Source organism: Lagopus muta, chromosome 8 (assembly GCF_023343835.1).
Source record: "Lagopus muta isolate bLagMut1 chromosome 8, bLagMut1 primary, whole genome shotgun sequence".
In the NCBI taxonomy this organism is placed as follows: Eukaryota; Metazoa; Chordata; class Aves; order Galliformes; family Phasianidae; genus Lagopus; species Lagopus muta.
In genome coordinates, this window is record NC_064440.1 from 18,538,645 (window position 1) to 18,561,706 (window position 23,062).

The window sequence follows — 23,062 nt, forward strand, 5'->3', positions numbered from 1 at the left end:
AGATCAGTTACTTAAAAGATGAGTTAAAGAATTTTTTCTTTCATTTATACAGCCATAGATCTCACAGAGTGCATGCTGAAAATTTCCAGAAACTAGAAAATCATCAGGATGCTGATGTTAACAGCACTTCTACTGTGAGGGAAGTCAGGGGGTCAGCAGTGATGACAACTGATCAGGAGGTGCCTGGGTTTCGTCTCACATGAAAGTCTTCCAACATCAGAGCACTCTATATCTTTTGATGCTTTACTGACTCAGCAGTTGTGGTGCTTTAAAAAATTTATTTATAGGATTCTCTTTCCAGTTGAACCATCCCAGTTATGTCTATTTTGGGACATCACTTAAGATCATTGTGTGGAGAGGAAGACTTAAGGTTAGAAATTTAGTATTACTGATATAGAGATAATGAAGGACTATGCTTGACTATAATTCGTGTTATTTTTCCACAATCTGTGAAGGAGATGGGGGCAGTGATATTGAGGGAAAAAATACCAATGGGTACTAGATGAAATCAGGAGAATGAAAATGAAGTTTATGATGTGGTTAGACCAGATGTGCCGAGCTGATTCAACAGCTCCTTACCACTGACAGGAGTGGTTCCCCTCGTATTTTGTCTTTGACTTATTTCTTCAACTTCACTTTCTGCTGGGCGGTACCACTCCTTGCCTAATCTGGGCTCAGGTATTCACATAATTCTTTGGTGAGTCTCTCTGGTTTGGAGTAGTAAACATGCAGAAAATGTCAGTTGCATTATTGATCTGCTAGTATATGGAGCTGGTTAAGCTTGGGAAGGGGAGGTGGCTCATGGCAGGTACAAAAGGGACCAAATCTTTCAGTTAAATTGGTGCAATCCACCTTTTCTAACCACGCCATTATCTGTGAGGAGAAGGTTTGAGCGGATAGGGAATATAATCACTTTTCCCTTGTCAAGTGATATTCATGTTCAGGCTGTTTAAGTGGCAGTTACTTTTGTGGTGTTGCCACGCTGTATGCAAAGGTGTGGTTGCAGTAAGCGTGCAACTGGGTCTAATCTGGGCATCCAGTTGGCTTACTAGCTTTGACACATTTATTCTTAATTATATTAATAGAAGTATAATAATTCATTTGAATTTTGTCACAACACACTTCTAGAGACAAACAGCCCCTAAAAGCACTTTTAAGAATTTTATTATTAACTATTTGAAACAATATGTGCATAAGGGTCTAAGTTGGCACCTAAACACAAGATCTAGTTACTGCAGTGAAAGGAGGTACAAAGGCATTTCTAATCCACTTTCCAGCTCCCAGACAAGTCTGGACAGGTTTATTTCCCAATCCACAGTACACTGGCATCAGAGTGCTGGTATGATGTTTTAGTCTGAGCTCTGAGTGATTATATTTACAAGGAAGCTTTAGGATGTATTGAGTGCATCATAGATCTGTGTTAATCCCATTTGAATCTCTCCTCATAGATTTGCTCATTTTGGCCTGGAACATCCTCTAAGGGTAGAAGTTTATGTTAAAGAGGCAATTCCGTCTGCTCTAAGGAAATCTTTATCAGCACTGTGAATTTACTTCCCGTTGCTATAATGACACTGTCCCCAAAGATCTATTCTGAAATGCGTTAGGGCTCAGGTCATTGTCAAGTCCTACTTTCCAGTAGCCGTTGGGCTTGTCTGATGTCTTAGGGAGTTGACTGAGTTCACAAAATGATCAGAGAAAGCTAACCTGGCAAAAGCAAAGAAAATCAGGACTGCTTTTCTTCTGTTCTGCTGAGCCTGTTTGGCTCACTGAGGGTTTGTAGAAGTGATGAAGGTGGAGCAAGAGAGCAAGAAAAACTACAGCACTCAGAAAGGGGAGTTGGCAAAAATTCTTTGGCCAGTTTTAGATCGTAGCTCACATTTCTCAAGTGTTCTAAAGATTTGATGGAGAAATGTGAGGAGCTGTTCTAGCAGTTCACTGCTACTAAAAAGAGAAGAACTGACTGACTTCTTCCATTTTACTGCAGCTTCAGGAACAACCTCCTGATGCTCTTTTCATTTCAGCTCCAAAGGTTGTCAAAACCTCCTGGATCAGAGCTTCTAAAGTAGAACGCCAGCAGAAACACACAGATGATTTTCTACTCTGTTAGTGACTGCAGAGAGGGGTTCCTTAGCTAATTTAGTTGAAGTAAAAAAGAGATTATCTCAGGTGACCAGAAATAAGGGATAAGAGAGGTAGAAAGAAGCTGTCACCATTCAGCAGAATTGTCTGGCATGACTTCTGGAGTCACAGACTGAAACTTCTCAATTCAGTTTCTTTCATACTTAATTTATAACTTCATTGAGCACAGAATAGTTAATCTTAAATTTGGCACAGGTCTTCATACATTAGAACTTGAGGGTCTCTCTGCTGAGCACAGAATAGCCTGCTAAATGTACGCTTTTGTTGCCATCATCAGATTTTTTTTCTGATAAAATGTTTTGCCATATCTCTTTGCCATTAGGTAACTTTCTAGTGAGTTTCACACTCTATTTTGTTTACGTGGGAAATTAATAATTAAAAGAAATTATGTTAGTGTAAGGTATATCTTTTTAAAATAAAAAAGAGCACTGACATTTGCTCCTGCTGTTAATGAAAAAGATTTTTTGAAACATTTCTACCACCTATATTTTCCCCAGAACTATTCTTATTGGTAAGATGCAGATATGTCCTGTTTCTGTGAAAGCAGGCACTGTATTTCAGAAAAGTAAGGATAGGCTTCTTCCACTCACATAGTGAGGCTTTTTTTTTTATGGTTAACATCTTTCAGGCTGAAAACATTTAGTTTTGCCATCATCTTTGGCCAAGCTGAAATTTCAGCAGCAGTGCTCCAATTTGCAATGCATCTTTCTAATACTCTCAGGAGGGAAAGTTGTGATGGTCCTGTGTCACATCTTCATAACCCTTTTATAAATGAAGTCAGTGTGTTTGTTTTGACCAGTTTCTAACAATACTTGATCATCAAAGCTAATTAATATAGCATGAAAATGATCTAGCAATTATATGTTATATTGTTAAGTAATATAGTAATGAAATGTAATATTCTTTTCATTATATAGAAATGCCACAGAAGTAGATACATTAAATTTTATTTTTAGAAGTATATCCAGTGTTACATAGTCAATTCTATTTTATGAGTTTCTCAATTCCTAAAAAGTGAAGAGGTTAGTATATCAGAACATTGCTTCATATGTAATTTCCTCCAGCAAGGTGGAAATTTTCTTTCCTGTTTTGTTCTGACATGAAATTCGATTGCTTTTTAATGCATGGATTTTGATTTCCTGCACATTTTGGGAGCCAGAGCATTCTTAATGCCATCAATATATAGTTGTATTTTGGAAGGAAGCATTTCTTAAAATCACAGGAGGTGATGTCAGATTCTTGCCTGTTTGTTTTTTTGTTCTTTTGATTGTTTGTTTTCTTGTCCTGAACTTACATGAATACTGTGAAATGCTTTCATGTTATTCAGTGTCCTCATGTGCATAATAACATTGCAAGCGCAAGAGATATGATTGGTTCCTGAAGTCTTGTACCTCATATAGCAGTAAATTGAGTTACAGTAAGGTGTGCATAACAGAATTTGCAAACCTTGGTCAAGAGTCATAAGCAGAGTTATAAAAAAAAGTTTGAGATATGGTAACAATAAATAAGGATTAATAAAGTCTTTGTGATTAATTCTCTTCTATCAAAGTAGAGAAGCGTACGCAAGTGCATATGTATCTTGTTGTGTTCTAAGGATAGGCTCTTCAAGACAGAGGTCATGTAACTGCGTATTAGGAAAATATCAAGAATGTTTAGGCACTCACTGAATTATCGTCATGCTATAGGATTGAAATAATTCTTTTATTCCTCATTCTCTCTCTAAGTTACTGAGTAATGTCTGTTCTGTCATTTTCTTTCCATATATCCCTGCTTTTCCATTTATGAAATGGCAGTAGATAACTTTACTTCACGTGTTATTCCTATAAAAATAAATAATAGTTTATCTGTGACACGAGCTTTATCTTTGACTTGTTATATGAAGCACTACCATAGCTTTGGTCGCTGTAAACCTATTAACAAAGAGAAACCTGCATAACACTTGAAGCTCTAATTGTTTTGTCCCGACATTCCTTTTGCCCCAGCATGGGAAGACTCTAAGCAAATATACATTAGATTATAAGTATTGTTAATTGTTAATCAGCAGTAAACATTTGCTCTGTGTAGATTGTATTTTTGTTAAACAGTATTTTGATGTGTTATATAATCCTTTAAGAGAGACAGTAAGAGAGAACTACTCACTTTCCAGATGTCTTTCAGACTTTTGAACTCATTTGTTAGGATCAGTTGCCTTTTTGATACATAGCACAAGCAATTCTAGCAGATGGGCTGATTGCCAGCCTGCTGAAAGAGCTAGCCAGAAGAGGTTTAGTCTGTTTCCTGGTATTCCTAAATGTTAAATGACTCCTTGTGCTAACTACATTGGCAAAATGCACTGCAAAAAAATGGACTTGTTTTCTGGAGTTTAATTCTAAACACAGTAAAATATTATCCTTTATCTTTTTGTGCTTCTCAGGATTTAATCCAAACCTAGTAAAGCTGGCAGCTGTTTCAGTGTTTAAAAATGTGGAAGAATAAATTTTAGCATTTCAGAGGCCTTTTAAGTAAGGGAGTGTAAAACATTCCATAAGTAGTATTTTAAAATATCATAGAAGTTGCAATGGAAGCGTCTAAAAGGGAAACTTAGTACATATTAAGATGATAAAATCTTGAATCCTGTAGAAAGACCTTCCTAAAAAAGTACATGTAAGCATTCCATTGTAAATATAAATTCCAAATGAAATATAAATTCAAATTTTAAATTTTAAATATTTTAGTGACTCATGAGTAGAAGTAGTGGAAAACTGGAGAATTTTTAACATTTAACTGAATGTTTGAAAAATACTGACCATCAGCAAAAGGAGATGAGATGAATGGAAATGGTCTGTATTTTTTCTTTGCATTTACAACCATTAAGAAGTTACTGATTTACAAACAATCTTAATGCTCACAGCTCCATGCAGTGCAGCAATCACATGAAAATCTCAAAAAGCAAAATAACAACAGTTTGTGAGATGGAAGAATTCAAATGTAACCATAGCTGTCTTAAATGCCTTTTGACTTTGGTAGAGAAAGAGAACATCAGGAAGGAAAACACATGATTAGAAGCTTAGAATTACAAGCAGAGAGGAAGGATATTTACATACATATTTAGAATACATTCTAAAAGTTTTCCTATTCTTACAAGCCATCTTTCAAAGTGTTAGCAACTGTTATTATTGAAAACATGGAGGCCTTAAAATGAGGTAACAGATCTTTGGAGGATTGATTGTAGGATTTTTCATCGTAGACTATGAATATTATATTATGATTGGTAAAATTTTTAGAATAGGTGCAAATTCTCTCTTTTGTTCTTTAGGGACAGTTAATATGGAACAGCTATACAAAATAGCAGATAAGTTTATAATAATTTTAAGTTAAGAAATATACCTAATTATTACCTTCATTTTGTTATCCCTCTTTACCAAATGCCATGGAGCTGAAGCTGAGCAAAGCCGTAGTCTTTTGTATTTCCACAAGTGATTAATAACTCCTGGCCTGAAATTCCTATAAGTGATTTTATGTTTGAAATTTAATACTGATGAAGTATCAAATGGTTTTGGTAATATGGTTTAATATGGCCACTTTCCAATTATCAGCAGCTTTGAAGAGGCCAGCTCCAGACATGGCTTTCTCTTCTTTCAGATGTTTTTCTTCAGTGTGGGTAGCTTATGTTCCTCTATAAATAAGCTCTTTATAGAAGCAAGCAAGAAGAGGTCTTCTACTAATCTCTTGTTTCAATTTTTTAAATAATGAAAGAATTTCACTATTGAGGTAGATAAGGTCTTTTTTAACAAGTATACTGTAGACAATAAAGAGTTCACTATCCTGGGTCATGTTGGGTCAGTGGATCACTGTTATATGGAACAGACAGCCACAGATCCTTTCCTTTTAAAGGAGATGCAAAAATATGTACATCAGGAAGGATCAAACTTAAAGAAAGGCCTGAAAAAAAGGAAGTGAAATGGAAAAAAATGAGGGGGAAGTTGGGGCCGGAAGGACCTCACGTAAGAAAGCTAAAGGTATAGTTGTCTGGGAAAGGCAGGTAGGTTTCAGGATACTTTGTTACATATTAGAGGATGTGACTGGTGGTTTAGCAGCTTCACCAGCTGGTTTGCAGCAGCAGTCCATCCAAGGAAGTAAAAATAGTTATTTAGCTTCTCTGCCAGTTCACATTTAGGCTTGAAAGCAGTTAATTGCAAGGGACTCAATTGCATTCAGTCAGTCATTTCTTTTGGACTTGGAAAAAACAAGAGAAACAGGACCAGAAATAGTCCTCTGATTGTAAAATGCTGTACACACAGGATTTAATGTGGCAAATGCAATACTTCAAGCCTTCATCTGTATGAATATCAGATGACTGAGTTGAAAACTTTGGGAAAAAAAAAAAGTCAAAGCAGTCATGGTCCTCAAAAGCAGTCTTTGATCTGTCTACAAAATACAACTTTTTTTCTGGAGTTTACACTGGATGTTTGTTATAGCTTCAGCATTTATACTGAGTAACTAAGGCTATGTCAGTCTTTCTATTCTGACCTGAGTTTGGCAGCTTACTCCAGGCTGAAACTTATTGTACAGGAGCAAGATTTATTCTTTGCAATGCACAAGGAATAGGCTGTGTTTCTCTATGTGACAACAGCACATTCACCACTGTGTTTTGGTACTCATTGTATTGAGGGTTTTGTTTTTTTTACATCTCAGTTTGGGTGTGACTAGTTTTAAAATCAGCAATAATGTAAAGAAGAGCTAGTATAGAAACAGTTTTTAAAGATAAATCCTAGGAAAACAGTAAACAAATATTCAACAGCAAAAAGATGCAAAATAAAAGCACTGTTAGAAAAGAATGTTAGGGGTAGAGAGGGAAGAGCTTGGAACTGCGAAATTTGCCAAGAAACACTAACATTCATGATCTAGTCTAATTTCTTTCCCAGGCTGGACCCCCCAATGAAGTGATTTTTCAATTTAGAAGCATCTGTAGTCCATCTTGTTTTTCCTTCCCCACCGTCAGCTTGATTGCAGGGTATTAGCATACAGTTATGTACAGTGCACTTCTGTTATTACAACTGACATCTAGTAGGAGTAGCACTACTTCCTGCTTGCTCCTCCTCCAAATGCTGAGAAAACTCTCTCCTTTCTAGCTCTTCTTTCCTGATAAGAAGGCAAAGGGAAAATGCTTAGGACGGAAACTTTTTCAAGTGCTCATCACTAGAATTCTGGAATAAATTCCTATACTTTACAATAGCCCTTTTTGTCACTTTTGCAATGAAGAGAATACATCCTACAAGATATGACTCGGAACATTCCTGGAACGTAACACCTTCAGTTCTCTTTTTACTTAAAATTTGCCCATGGCAGAGGGATTGGAACTAGATGATTTTAAGGTCCCTTCTGACCTAAGCCATTCTATGATTCTAAGAGTAATTGAAAAAAGGCTGATCTTTTGTATTATTGAAGAAAAAAATACCCCAAAGCTACAATCATTTCCCCACTTTAAAGTGTTTATTTCTGCTTTCTAAGAAATAATTGTTTCAAAATACTTTAACAGCCTCTGATGTACAATTGTGAAAAGAATAAAAGTTTACTCTCTGTATTCCTCCTTTTCACTCTGTCAATGTATCAGTGGGTTTTAGGGTCAGTAGAAAACTGATGAGGCCAGCAGGAGGTTTGAAGCTAATGTAATGCTATATTCCTAAAATCCTCTTCCTAATCATGTTCTTAGGAAAATGAGTTAAGCATAAAGTGTGTACACAAGTGTATCTGTTTTACATATTTGACTAGGCTTGTTTCCTTAATTATTTATTTACATAGGATAAAGCAATAACAAAAAAAAAAAAACCAACAAAAAAACAAACAACAACAACAAAAACAACACCTTTCCAATAGGAGAATTGATTTGTTTATCACTTAAGAAGAACAAACAGCAGTAGTTTAATACACAATCAGATAACAGATTAGTTTGCAAAGCCACTGTGCAATTAGAGATGCTTAGGTTTAAATGCATCGCTCCTCCCTACATCTCCACACCTCTGTTAGAGAAATCCATACTTGCAACTTGTTGCAATTTAATATTGTGATTACGAACACAAGCAACTGTTGAAATATTTCCTTCATTCTTGGACTGACAGTTACTCCCATCTCTGAATAGTTTGCATTAATAACAACAGAATTTTTCTGAGTTGCAAAATAAGTGGCTGAATTCTTTTTTAAAATTGAAACAACAATTAGAAAAGCAGTAGTATGTTAGGCCACTTGCATACAGTCCTACTTGCTTGAGGTTCTAGCTTGTCAGCAAAGTGTAATGTTTTTGAATGTAAGTAAGCAACTAACAGCAATCTGAAGATGGAAGGATTAACTGAATGGAACCTTGAACAAATTCACACTACCTTCACTGCCCACTGGAAATAATAACCACTGTATTTTATTATTTTTTTTAATAGATCCTTTGTGTTCTTCTTCCTTCATTTCTTCATATGTACATCAAGGAGACAACCATTTCTATTTGGAAATGTAGGGTGTAAAATATAAGTGGGGCTGTTAACAACGCTTGTATTTTATTTTTTTAGCTGACAAAACAGCATGCATTGTTTTACTTAATTAAAATTCAAGTAAACTATTATAGATTACTTATCCAGAACTCATGGAGTAACTGAAAGAAAATAAAAAAACATGAATAAAAATTGGCATAAATAATGAGGATCTTTAAGTATAGTTCACAATTATTAGTAAATACATTACCCTTTTCACATTCCTATTTCTTAGATACTTTCCAAGCAATAACTCCTCTGTACATGATGCTATAATAGCTCTCGGCTATGAAAACAGTCTATTTACTGAATGAAATCTAAGTTCAAATGTAGAAATGCACATAAAAGGACAAATGCTCATTTTTAAAACAATTCCATGAAGATAAGATTAAAGAAAAAAAGACTTGCTGCATCTTCATCTTAACTTTCAACATTACAGATAAAGAGTATTTTCTGCCACATCACAGTATCATTCTGTTATTCTTTGATCTAATATTTAGCATTGTTTCTGGATGTATGATCATGTGATTCCTACTTTCTATGTGGCAACTAATGTAGAAACAATCTGTCAGGACTGTCATTGAGGATCAATGCTAAATGTTACTCAGCAGGATGCAGACTGTATCTCGGTGGGTGTCCTCCTACTATGCTTTGATTATGTTTGTTGTAAAGAAAAGCTTACTTGCACTTACAGCACTCATATTTCACCTTCTCCATGGAAAACATATTACAACCTCTCGATTTGTACATGTTTCAACAATACAGACACTTCAGAAACTTATACGCAGCATTTTCGAAGATTCCTTCAGTATAATCTGATTATGAAGGGGTTATGTGACAGTTTGTCTCTGCTACTTATTGTGTGGCTTAAATCTCTGAGGACAAGCTGACTGCACATCCACACAATTTAGAATGTGATGGCAGCTGTGGTTCAAAACTGTTCTGGAGCAGTTCTAGGGTCTTCTGGGGAAGCACCTTGTTGTACACCAAGGTATGGGAGGATTTTATTCTACTTATTACTTCTTATAACTTCATTAGATAGTAAAACTACAGGCTGGCTACATAGGATAAAGATTTAATTAAACAGAGTGGTGATTTATTAACTTAAAGCAAGAAGGAAAATGACATTTTTTAAATACTTTTCTGCATGAATGTGAAGTAATAAGTCTACAAATAGATCTTCATCTATGAGCATTGATAAATAGATCAGGGTTGTATATACTGAGTGAAAAAAGAGGGATATTACTTTGCACAGCAAGCTGATATATTGCATTTATGAAAGAATATTTCAAATAAACAATAGTAATTTCAGAGAGCATACCTAAGTTTTCTGTGTGGCAAAAACTCACCCATAACTTTCTGTTGCCTCATAGTGTTAGCTGTATTCAATAAAGTTTTATAACACTGGTGCTCTGTTAAACTTCCAGGCATGAACGAATACATACCAGAAGACCCTACCATGTGGATGGAGCTGACAAGTACTCTCAAGATGATGATCTGGTAAATCTAGAAGTTCTTGATGAGGTACTGTATTTTCTGAGCTTCAGTTTCCAATCTCTCTGCCTTACATTTTCCCTGTTTCTGCTCTTTAGGCTTCTTTTAGCATAATGATAAGTGTTTCTTCTTGGAAGCTTTTGTTCAGCATGGAAAAGGAGTTGTCTCATAATCTATCTGCTATCACCATTTCTTTAGTAATAGTCTATTTAATAAGGTAAAAACAATAGAAGTGAATCCTATTCTGTGGAAGTGGCTAAATATGAGTGATACTGGTTTAAAATATTTTCTGAGCTTCCTAAAATGAAGTGACTTTTCTAAAACTGATGAATGTACAGAGTATCTACAGCTTCTGAGTAAAACATGGTAAAACAACATTAGCTGCGTATTTCATTATATCACCTATGTGCAGAGTATCTGTAAATTTCTTTTCTGAGAATCCTTAACTTGTATGCCAGTTAGAAAAATACATAATAGCAAATTATTTTAGCATCCTGTTTAAAACAGTCTCTTACTACTAGTAAAAAATGAATCATTAAAAAATTACTATCCGTGTTTCATGGTCAAATAAAAAATAAATAGAAATGTACTGTGAAGTGCAGAAGCAGTCTGTTTGGCCATTTTATCTTCACAAAGTTTACTTGAACTGAGGAAATAAAGTACAAGTTAATCTGGTAGTAGGATGTGACATTTAACTTAGTTTTATGGCTTTAGTGCAAAGTTTGAATTTTTTTTTTTTTTTTTTGTGATATTGGTTTTTGAGAAACAATTAGTAATACTTATTGTACAAACCTCTTAATTGATGTTCTCAGTATATTTACAAAAATCTCACTGACTGGGAAAATAGTGCTTAACAATCAAATTTTTTGTAATCTCAGGATACAATTATCCATCAGCTGCAGAAACGTTATGCTGACTTACAAATTTATACATATGTTGGAGATATTTTGATAGCCTTAAACCCTTTCCAGAATCTCAGCATTTACTCTCCACAGGTAAGAGAGGTACTGTACACTTGAAGATGTGTACAGTACTTGCTTTACATTTTGTAATAACACTACTTGCTAAATACTCACATGATGGGAGTGCAGTTTAAACCTCAGTCTTTTCTTCCTCTAAGAACTATGTCTATAAATTGTTCTCTATTTTTACTTTTACTTTAGTCTTGTTTGATTTAATTGCTTTGTGCTTGGTGACATAAATTCCACAGGAGTGCTAAGATTGCCCCAGCCACAGCTGTTCCTCTTGTCTGGCATTTAGGGCTTTCTTCTGGATAACAGAAGATAGTCATATGAACTACCTCATGCTGAGTCTGTTGCTTTCTAAACAATTGCTCTGACTGGTTATTACATGTCCTGTGCCATCAGTTGTGGCTTAAAAGAAATCAGTGAATTGAATGCTGTAAAGCTAGAGACAGCTGAATTCTCTATGAATATGAAGAGTGGTAGAGCCATAAATCTTAGTCTCCATGGGTACCTAAGTCAGGGCTGCAGGCAGAGGAACAGATTCCAGCTTCTCTTTTATCTGTGCAGTTTCTTTGGTAATACCTGGATATTACCCTGCTTAAATGCTTCAGTTTGAAATTCTGTTCCTCGTGATACAGGTCTCCTCACCATGTTGTAAAAGAAATGTTGACATTGGCAGTACCAAGAATTACCACTCTTCAGTCAGAATTTTGCAATAGAACAGGCCACTACCAACTTTGTCGGTTAGCAGGCAGAAGATACTCAGTATTCTCCTTTTCAGATCTTAACTGTATTGTTAAATTCTGTATTTTTACTGCTGTGTTTTTTTTTCTTAATCTAGTTCTCTAAGCTTTACCATGGTATGAAGCGCTCATCCAATCCCCCCCACATATTTGCCTCTGCAGATGCTGCCTACCAAAGTATGGTGACATTCAGCAAAGATCAGGTAAAAATATTAATTTTGTTATAGATATCACATTAATTGTAGTGCCACTTTGCTATAGATATAGCTTAAGTTCTGTTATGTTGTGCTTTGAGATTTTTTTTCTGTAAGCCTTTTATTCCTGTATATGAAAAACAGCAAAATCTTACTGGGACTTTTGAAAACGATGTAGTGACAGAAAAGATCATGTACAAGGTTAAGAGGGTCAAATAGAAGTGTTACCTAACCTTAGAGTATCCTGCATACCCATGAAGTGCTGGCAGTTGACAGCAGTCACAGGCTGTTGCAATACACTTTGATTCTAGCCTGTCTTGCTTTAGATACCATAATCATTTTTACCTGTGTAAAATAAGGGAGTCTCAATACTTCAGCAGGTTGACCAAGCTTGAACTGCTCTTCCATTGCATAAAGCAGAAAGCAATTTAACAAGCAAGGAAGGAATGTAATGAGTATGCACATCCTGCAGTTATTTTAATGAGAATGAAATATTTGGCTGCAGAAGTTAGATTCCTTCTTATTACATTCTTAAAATTGTAATTTTGCAGTCTTTCTAACGTGATGTGTTGTATGCACATGAATACTGGGGCCTAATAATTGTGTGTTGTTATCTGGAGAAAAAAATCAATTTTGTCATCAGCACATGAAGCTAACTTTGCAGATTTTTAATATAAAATATCCTTACTATCTTCTTAGGAAGTAATTTGCATTTAGATCTAAATCTTTATGCAAAGATAGCTAATAATTACTCGTAGTCATCCAGGCATGTCTGCTAGCTTATATAGTTTGCTATTTGCAATGGTTTTTATCTCCATTAACTGAGAAGTTACGCAGGTTCTTCAGGTAAAGGTGGACTAGATCCCTGGTGTAGCTAGAGAAAAAATGTATTTATTCTTTTTGTTTATCCATTCAGCCTTCCCTTGTATTTTCCTTTGAAGCCTGAAAATTGACTATAGGTCTAATGTTTCTAGGGAATCTCAAGTCGTGTTCTGGCTAGAATGAGTAATGCAGGAACTCATGGGCCTTAAACTGTGTAAACTGTTGTATGTGACTTCCCTGTTAAGGTAGATTAAGACAATTTCAGGTAACACAAACCTATAAATACATTGATGTTTTATTTGCTGCTTCATGTGTTATTTAAAAAAAAAAACAAAAACAAAAACAAAAAAACAGCTGAAATTCCTCCATATATTCCAGGATGGAGATGGAATAATAGATAATCTTTCTGTGGGAGTGTAAAAATGTTGTCTGGAGAAATGTTATCCCTTCCAAACCATCACAAAGCTTAGTTCTGCATCAGTCATCACTGTATCAAGTATTCTAAAACCCTGCCTCTTTTCCCAGCAAAATCTTTTATATTTACTGTAGTTCAGGTAACTTCAAGCTAATCCCTGAGTTTGTAAGCCTTTGGATAACCTATAAAATACTGTGTGTTATATACAGTCTACCAAATCAAGAAGAATATGGACATGTTCTCCCAGAATCACTCAATGAACATACGCATATTTTTCTGAAATGTTTAGGTTTGTTGTTTTAGTCTGAATATCAGCATCATGTACATGATGATCTCTATGCAGCAACAAACCTTATCATTGTTTTCAGTGCCAGGAACAAACTTTTGGTTAGTGTATTAAATACAGCTTTACCTTGGTTTTCCATTAATTTATGTGAACTCATGAAATTAGCTCAAATGCACTGATAATTAAGTCACGTGAACTAGCAGTGGCAATCTTTTGATTTTTACAGGCTGTGTATGTGCATAGCATGCATTAGCTTTGTAGATAAGGTCATTCCTTTCTATGTCTTAGAGCTTAGAATTTTACTCACTCTTTCTCATGTACGCACATTTCTGTCAGGCATTGCAAGATACAGTTTATAGAAACATAGAATAGCTTAGGTTGGAAGGGACCTCAAACCTTAATTTCAGTTATCTAAGGAATAAAAGAATGATTGCGGTGAGCCTCTACTGACCTTTCAGAAAGGACTTGACAGATCTTACTCCTAAGATATTTTACAGTCTTGGTACTAAACATTAAGTAACAGATAGGGGCAACAGATGAGAATCTATTTATTGACCATGTGGTGAACTGTACACTTACTGTTTTGTTTGTATGTTCAGTGCATTATCATCAGTGGGGAAAGTGGTGCTGGAAAGACAGAAAGTGCCCATTTGATCGTCCAACATTTGACCTTCTTGGGAAAGGTATTTCTAGCAATTATGTAAAACAATGAATAAATGCTACCCACTCCCTAGCGTTTCCACTTTATTGAATGTTTAATATTAAAAATTGTTCTTGTGAATTAACCCACTTGAGTCAGGGACAGAGTAATCAAGCATTTGTAAGCCCTGAATCATGCCATTAGGGTATGACCTGCACCAAGCCATTTCACTGTAGGAGAAAGTGACAAATTCCAAATGTTCAGTGCCTGTAGTTATCTGCAGTGTTAATGACTTATATAACATTGTTCATGTGAACAGTAAAACATAACAGATCTTGCTTTGGCTCTGATCTTGGAAGCTCTTATGTTTTTAAATGTTCTGAGTAGTGTTACTACTGCAAAATAGTGTGGAAATCAAGTGTGTAAGTTTAACAAGTGTATGTGTTGGTATGATTGTTTTCTTAGGTAATATTCTTTTTGTTCAGTTTTTGGTGGCTTTGTCGCCTTAACTAAATTTTATGAAGCTTCAGAGATAAAAGAGTTGCAGAGAAGGAAGAGTATGGTTTTCCTTACCTGTAGGTGTTTTATCCTTCAGTGTATGTTTTTTATTATGTAAATAGGAAGGTTAATGGAGTATCTAACTCCATAAGAATGGGATAATGGGATATTATGCTTCTTAAGCAGCGATTGGATTGTGAGTAGGCAATATATTCTTTTAATGGTCCTTCTGATTCATATCTGTTCTGTCAAGGCCAATAATCGTGCTTTGCGTGAGAAAATTCTTCAGGTGAATCCTCTGGTTGAAGCATTTGGGAATGCCTGCACTGCCATCAATGACAACTCAAGTCGCTTCGGAAAATATCTGGAAATGATGTTCACACCCACAGGAGCTGTAATGGGGGCAAAGATTTCTGAGTATCTACTTGAAAAGTCAAGGGTTATAAAACAGGCTGTGTAGGTGCACTGATCATCTGTCCTTTCACATTTTTGTAATGTTTAGATTCTGTTTAATTCCCTAAAAACTCTATTTAAGTGCTTCCAATAGTGTCTCCTGCTGAAGCAATAATCCTTTGTGCAGTACAATTAATGACAAGAATAGTTTGGTTCTTTTGGACCAAAAGCCAAACCTGTTCTGTTTTTTTTTTTTTTGTTTGTTTGTTTGTTTGTTTTAAGAAATAATGTTATTATCTGGATTTTCTGTTTTACAGCTGAAATAGTTATCTTTGGGCTTCCATTAGTATTGGCCCTGATCGTTTGACACCTGTCTCAATGAGCTCATGATAAAGACTTTTGCTTTTACCTTGTGCAAGGTACTGCAAATATGAACATATGCGCTGTATAGAACGTGCTTTTCTTTTTTTTAGGGGAGAGAAAAATTTCCATATATTTTATTATATTTATGCCGGCCTTTATCATCAGAAGAAACTTTCTGAATATAGGCTTCCTGAAAAAAAGCCTCCCAGGTAACTATCAGTCACATGTTTTGACTACTCATTATAATTATCTATTGAACAGCTCTTGCTTTCAGTATGATTTCTTCAAGTCTGTCATAATCCTTCTGTATCCCTGAAGGATCTTTTTTTAATCCTCTCATGTGAAAAAAAAAAAAGAAAAGAAAAAAAAAGAAAAAAAAAAAAGGATGGACAATAAGGAATTACAGTATTTGTATTAAAAACTTGAACCATTTAAAGAGAAGGAGGAAACATTACTGCATAAATATTTTATCATACGTTCAGATCAGGACAGTTACCCTGCGCTTTCAGTTCCAGTTCAGGAACTCCAAATATGTTTTGAACTTGTGTTTTTCAATTGGTATTTGTACCTAGAGAGCACCTAGTCTTTATGGCTTCTGTATTCTGAGTTCTGTATCAGTTGAGATCATGCAGTAAAATGTTAGTAACACTCTGAACAGATTATTAACAAAGAATAACCAAAAGGAACTGCAACAGAAACAAAAACATCTTATCAATCAGCACTAAAATATTTAATTGAAAGATATGAATAAATGCTTTTTTCAATTAATGATGTATTTGCATTATAGTCACTGTAGGTTGTGCTGACTTATCACCTATTTAGAGCTTTCTTTCACTCTGTTTAGATATATTGATAATGAAACTGGAAGAGTAATGCACGATATTGTTACTAAGGATTCCTATGGAAGACAATTTGAAGCAATTCAGCATTGCTTTAGAAGTATAGGATTCACTGATGAGGTAAGATATCCAGTTGCTAAACCACTGTTGACCTTCCTGAAACAACCTCCAGTGTTGCTTGTGCTTAGGCTCCCACTTGGCTGTGTGAATATACAGCATGCCACAGAATCTCTCTTATAACAGAAATGAATTATGAAAGTAAAACCAAACACCTGGAAGCCAGGACCAGTCACAGCTCTCAGTTTGTATTGAGGCAAGTCCATTCACATTTCTGTAGAATCTTCTTTCTGTGTAAATAACAACTTCCTTCAATTAGAACTAGATCTTTGGACAATCTACAAACTTTAATCACCATCCAATGCTCACCTTTTTCTTTCATAAACTAAGTTTTATGTACATATTTGATTGGATTCCTTGAGGGTGCTTTTTGTCATTTTTACAGGAAGTGTATTCAGTGTACAGAATTCTGACTGGTATCTTAAATACTGGAAACATTGAGTTTGCTGCCATTTCTTCACAACACCAAACAGATAAAAGTGAAGTTCCAAACCCAGAAGCCTTACATAATGGTAACTACGTTTTAACATGATCAACTCTACAAATGCCATTGGACTGTATTTGTGAGAATCTGTAACTTGTGGTAACAGGCTATGCTAGTGATGTCCTCAGAATAGTCATAATTTATATATATATTCCACACTGTCTTTCAGCTGCTGCACTGCTAAGTATTGGGTCAGAAGAACTGCAAGAGGCCCTAACCTCCCACTGTGTTGTAACACGGGGGGAGACTATTATCCGAACAAACACTGTGGACAAAGCAGCTGACGTGCGAGATGCCATGTCTAAAGCTCTTTATGGCAGACTCTTCAGCTGGATCGTAAATCGCATTAATACGCTTCTTCAGCCAGATAAAAATATATGGCAAGTTACACATCACTGAATCATTTGTATTTACTGTGCATCTGTCTTTGATGGGTTCATCCATTTGTATATTTTTTGATTTTGCAGAAGAAATACTGTGTTTATTTTAGCTAAGACTTCAAAATGACTTTCATGCTGTGATACTGTATTCTGTTTCCAGGACATTAACCCAACATTCTCAAAGAACTGAGTGAAATTTAGCTACTGAAGTCAATGAAAATTGATTATTAAAATTATATAAAATTCTTTAAATAGATGCTTTGCATGTAGAGAACATTAAGATCATACCAACGGCCAGTAAGTATTTGAAGTGCGCTGAAAACATTAGTATGTTTGCAGAGTCCTTCCAGTACTTCTGTCATTGTAATTTAGTTGTAAATACAGATCGAGTTGTAATTGATGGTGTTTTCATCGTCAGATAGTGATCTGGTTGCTTTGCTCCTTTCCTGTAGAGATTTCTAAAATAAGAGAACCCCGTAGGTTGTGTAAAAATGTCTTTACTAACTACAGTGCTCTTGCTTCCATGCTGGGAGACTGGATAAAGCAAGGAGGAAAACAGTGCTTTAGTAGGACATATGTGGAATAATTATTGCAAATATAACTTAAGGATGCTAGTTCTGAATTCCACTAGAGGTAATTTCACTCATCCTTGACAGTGCTGAGATAGTGAAAGGTATCTTCAGAGTTTTTAGACCTCCAGTTCCCCTTCATTGCACTGAATATAAACAGTTGCTATTTCTGACTGTAACCTGAGTCTCTTTGTCTTATGCAGGAGCCGAAGTGAGAAGTTTAGCATGTAGCATTCTGCCTTTCAGAGCATGTCTGCATGACATGTGTTGTTATGTACAGACAGACTGTGAATGAACCTATGTATTGCATTATTAGTGTAATTCTGTGCCCAGGCTCTAAGTTAATAGGTTGTACTTTTTCTTGTCTTAGAGATAGCTTGGAGATCCCTACTTTTACTTTCTTATATCCTGGAGAAACACAATCCGCACTTGTACTTCCAGTGATTACTGTTGTCTGAGTGTACATAATCTAGCAAGCTAACACATGATGTTTTAATAATCCTGCTGTAGCAGCAGCAGATTTGGTAATTGTCTTGCTGACTGGGTGTAGCAAAAACATGCTAATAGAGCTTGGCACCTTTCATTTACCTGGAGGATCTGTGAGTAGGTTTGGTTCAGGATGTGTTTATTGGAACCACTTATTTTATTTCTGAAGTCTGTTATTCAGTAGTTGTGATTCTCTTTTTCTTCTTCATGGGAGTTTGTAAAAGACAAGCGGAAAACCCAAAGTGTTAATGATTCTCAACAAATTGCTATAAATTCAAATACACTTTTTCTTCTATGTTTTTGCAGCGAATTGAATTGATTGTGCCATCTTAGTTACCATGTTTATTTTGATTGTAACTAGATGTTGCCCATACTGAATTCTGTTTAACTTTTCACGTGCAGCAATACTGAAAATGGAATGAATGTTGGTATACTAGATATATTTGGATTTGAGAACTTCGCAAGAAATTCCTTTGAACAGCTGTGCATAAATATTGCTAATGAGCAGATCCAGTTTTATTTCAATCAACATATTTTCGCACTTGAACAGGTAAATAAAGCTCTCATGAAGTTTAGTTGAATCTGTCATCTTGACCCATAGATTATATTCAGGAATACATTATTAACTATAAAGTGGTTGTGGGATTTAAACGTATGTAATGTTCACATCTTTCAGCACAGTTGTTGCTGTTTTGTAAATAATGTTGTGGGGCCTATAGATTATTCCTATGCATCATAAATGTCCTAGTGGTTCAATATTAAAACTTTGTTGATTTTGTAGATGGAATATCAGAATGAGGGAATTGATGCTGCTACAGTGGAGTATGAAGACAATCGTCCACTTCTAGATATGTTCCTCCAGAAACCCATGGGTCTCCTTTCTCTACTAGATGAAGAAAGTCGATTTCCTCAGGCAACAGACCTAACATTAGTTGGTATGAGCAAACAAAAGTCCTGGCAAACAACTAATGTATTTTGAGAGTCTGATGTGATATCTTTACTTAAGCTTTTCTGGTCTAATTGTCCTACTGAGGCTGTACCATTTTGTTTGACAGTTTGAGTGTATTTTTCATTATGTTTCACCGTGCTTCTATGCTTCACATGTTTTTTATATTGCAGAAGTTATTTTGCATATACTGTGTCAAGAGCTTGTCTTTTCAATGTTTTAAGGAAATAACCTCTGTGTTGTCCCTGTACATGAGATACATCAAGAGGCTTTTATCAGCATTTAAAAGGAAAAGCTGAGACATAGCTGAACTTGTGTCTAGGACCACCCTGTGAGTTATCATTAGTGTTGAGAGTAAAACTAAGATCTCCCAGGATTGTAGGCCCATGTTTATCCAATTAGAAAATATTACTTCACTGCAGATTATCTCATCATAACTAGAAAGTGTGTGTTATTTTTTGTGTGCCATCTGGCTGAATATTTCCCTTCCTTCATGCATAGTTTACGCATGTCTTAACAAATCTGGCACAAACTTTAAAACACGTAGTGCATGTTATGTTTAAAAATGTTTTCCTGCTTTCATTTACTAGAACTTCATATTTCCTTGTAGTACGTAACAGAATTTCAGTTTGTTCAATCAAACGTTGCAGCAGGGATTCAAACACTTAAAGAAAAATTACAACTGCCTGGTAAATTGCATGATATACGTACAAGATTTTTCACTTCTGGGCTGCAACTTGAAATGAGGCCAAAGGATGGTTTCATTCCAGTCCTTATTTGTGTGCTAAAGCTGTGAGCCTCCCTGGGGATTCTATGAAACTGTTAATCTCAAATATTGAACTGCACTTTCAAAGTGTCAAGGAGACAGCAACTGAGATATTTTGCCCACTCTTTATGTGCCAGATTATCCCTAATTCCCACCCTCCCAACTCGAAATCTGCCCCCTCTCTTGTACTTCAACCTGCTCACATTCTGAGTTTAATTATTTTTGATTTAATTACAAGGATTCTCAAACTCGATTAAACATTAATAGAAAGAAAACATAGAAAGAATATTATTAGAAAGAAAATAAAATATTAATGGATTATAATATCAGAAAAAAAAATATTTTTGTAGTAATTTCTGACCTACATAAAGCAAAAGATAATTTTGTCTGATGATTCTGGCCGTGAATTTCTAGTTGCATGTGCAGATAAGGAAATACAGTACCAAGTTTTACAGTATCAGCACTAGTTCCTTTTTTCTGTCAGCTCTTCAGAGGTATGTTGAAAGAAACAGAAAAATTTTAGAGAGAAGGTGTTTTTTTTTTGTTTTTTTTTTTTTTTTTCTGTAGGCATACAAAGGCAATTGGGATATGGTCCCAACCTGAAAATATTGACTTATAATTAAAACATGATGCACAAAGCAAAACAAATAAAACTCTCCCTGTTCTCTATTTCCAGTGCACAAAACTCTGCCAGAATGGGGTTTTGAAGTACCTTATTACAGGGCTAGTTTTGAATGAGTTATTCCATCCACTAGTAGCAGCTTGGAAGAAAACATGAAGATGGCACATAGTTATTACTGGGTAATCTGACAATAGATGTTCTTACTGTAGTTCTTACAGTAGATGTTCTTACGGTAGATCTGAGTTCTCAAGCAGGAAGCAGGCCTTAATTAGGATCAAGATTTTGCTTAATCACTGTAATTCATTTTTATCAACTTCACTTCTCAAATGTTTAGATAAATTTGAAGATAACTTGCGATGCAAATACTTCTGGAGACCAAAAGGAGTGGAATTGTCATTTGGTATTCACCACTATGCTGGAAAGGTGAGGTCATGTGATTTTTATTTAGTTAAAATCATAGTTTTGTAGTCATTATCTGTTTTAACCGGAGTTATTGCTTTTTCCTCTCTTCAATAGATAAAATGATAAAATTTTAAGAAACAAAGAATCTATGATAAAATTTCTGTGTGAAGTAGTCCATTCTAGAACCTATCCTTAGGGCTCTATTAAAAATTAGATGGACAGAAGCCACTTTTTGTCCTGAAAGAAGTCTGGCACCAGAAACACCGTCACTAAGATATTTTTAAAGGAACTCTGGAACGAGTACAGGCTATGCACTTTTTAACATTGTGTGAATACCACAGATGTTCTGTGTCTGATCATATATACATACGTATTTGTGTAAAGACAGTGTGTAACAGTGTCTGCAATAGAACTTAAAATCCAACAGAGATCACTGGAAAGACTGAGTGGTAATTTTTGAGTAATTTTTGCTAGCACAGATGACTTCCATACTCCACAGCACCTACCTTGCTCTCAGCAGTTCACCTGTTACTTTATATGGGAATGATTGTCCGATTGTTTCATGTAACATGAGCTATGCTTGTGAGGTGCACGAATCTTCATTCACAAATAAAGTGAAAATAAAATAACAGTGTTTTATTTAGTTATTAGTAAAGTCTATACTGTGGCTTATTATAAAGAGTCAAAAATGTTACGATATGCTCTAGTAAACTTAGTCCAGCTTTCTGACCTGTTAAGAATAACTGCAACATTTCACACAAGTTTAATAAATTCTTTGTTCCTGAATGGCCAAGTCATAAAAACACTACTGACTAGTTGTGAAGGCAAGCACTCAATTTCTCTAGAAACACAAGGACTCCAGTGGAATTGGGCTGGAAAGGAATATTGCTGGTAATAATAAAACCAGCTTAAATATTAAAGCAGCTTTCTTAAAGAAAATAAAGAAGGAGAAAAGTAACAGATTCGTATATGATAACAAATAGCCAGATATTAATCTCTATAAAATGTAATAAAAGTAATTTTTTAAAAAGCAAAATTAAATTGTCCACTGTAAATAATCAAAACTCATGTGCCCTAGCACGTGGAAAGAAATGATGAATGTTTAATTTTTCTACTAACATTCACTAACCTGTTTAACAGGCTTCTTGATTTTGAGCTACGTCTGAAACTTACTCCTGTTCCCATAACAGAACTAGTTACCAATCAGTTTGGTGCAAGCAATAAATAAATTTTGACTGCCTGGGAACCATTTCTTATTTCACGTGTAAACTGTTGACTTAAGCTTTAATGAGGTATCTCTGTTATATTACTTCATGCATCCCATAGTTTGATGTGACAAACCATAATATAACATGACTAAAACCCAATTTAACCCAATTTGATCTCCACTGTGTAAATGTGATTAATGCAAGTGTTTTTGGTTTGTTTTTAACATGGTTCACATGTTGAAGACAGTGTGTTAGCTGTACACTTTCAAGTCCTTTGCAGGTGTTATTTTTGTGGAATATTTTTTGGCAACATATCTGACCCTATTTCCCATGCTAGGTATTATATGATGCCTCTGCATTTCTTGAGAAGAATAGAGACACTCTTCCTGCTGACATAGTGGTGGTGCTAAGAACCTCAGAGAACAAACTTCTTCAGCAGCTGTTTTCTAGCCCGCTAACCAAAACAGGTACTTTCTGCAACAGCTTTGCTTACTTCGCAAATATTTTCAGCCACCTCCTCCTTTGAAAATCTAGTTCTTTCTGTACAAACCTCGGCTTTTCAGCTCTTTCTGCTGTTGTAAGTTTCCTAGATATCTAAAGTGTTAAATAGTAGTGCTATTGATATATTTTTTTTTAAAGTATGTTGCCATAAACCCAGGAGGCAAGATTCATTAGCTAGTCCAGAGAAAGGGAGATTATATGGTGTTTAGGGCAAGAACTCATTTTGAAAACAGAATGAGAATGTGTTTTTGTTCTTTGTCCTTTGCTAAGTTCAGTTCAGTTGATATATTCTT

The 23,062-nt window shown here is 35.3% G+C and overlaps 1 protein-coding gene across 8 annotated transcripts in view; it reads left to right on the forward strand.

The window, feature by feature from the left end:
* The window catches only part of MYO3B (myosin IIIB), a 193,721-nt gene that overhangs the window by 80,948 nt on the left and 89,711 nt on the right, over nucleotides 1-23,062 (forward strand). For all 8 annotated transcript variants that reach the window (XM_048953066.1, XM_048953065.1, XM_048953069.1 and 5 more), the window contains 13 exons: nucleotides 10,064-10,160; nucleotides 11,009-11,125; nucleotides 11,937-12,041; nucleotides 14,155-14,238; nucleotides 14,947-15,149; nucleotides 15,560-15,658; nucleotides 16,294-16,408; nucleotides 16,791-16,917; nucleotides 17,059-17,269; nucleotides 18,727-18,874; nucleotides 19,106-19,259; nucleotides 20,993-21,081; nucleotides 22,606-22,735. In XM_048953066.1, coding sequence (XP_048809023.1) covers nucleotides 10,064-10,160; nucleotides 11,009-11,125; nucleotides 11,937-12,041; nucleotides 14,155-14,238; nucleotides 14,947-15,149; nucleotides 15,560-15,658; nucleotides 16,294-16,408; nucleotides 16,791-16,917; nucleotides 17,059-17,269; nucleotides 18,727-18,874; nucleotides 19,106-19,259; nucleotides 20,993-21,081; nucleotides 22,606-22,735 — 1,679 coding nt within the window. The remainder of the gene's footprint in view (nucleotides 1-10,063; nucleotides 10,161-11,008; nucleotides 11,126-11,936; nucleotides 12,042-14,154; nucleotides 14,239-14,946; nucleotides 15,150-15,559; nucleotides 15,659-16,293; nucleotides 16,409-16,790; nucleotides 16,918-17,058; nucleotides 17,270-18,726; nucleotides 18,875-19,105; nucleotides 19,260-20,992; nucleotides 21,082-22,605; nucleotides 22,736-23,062) is intronic.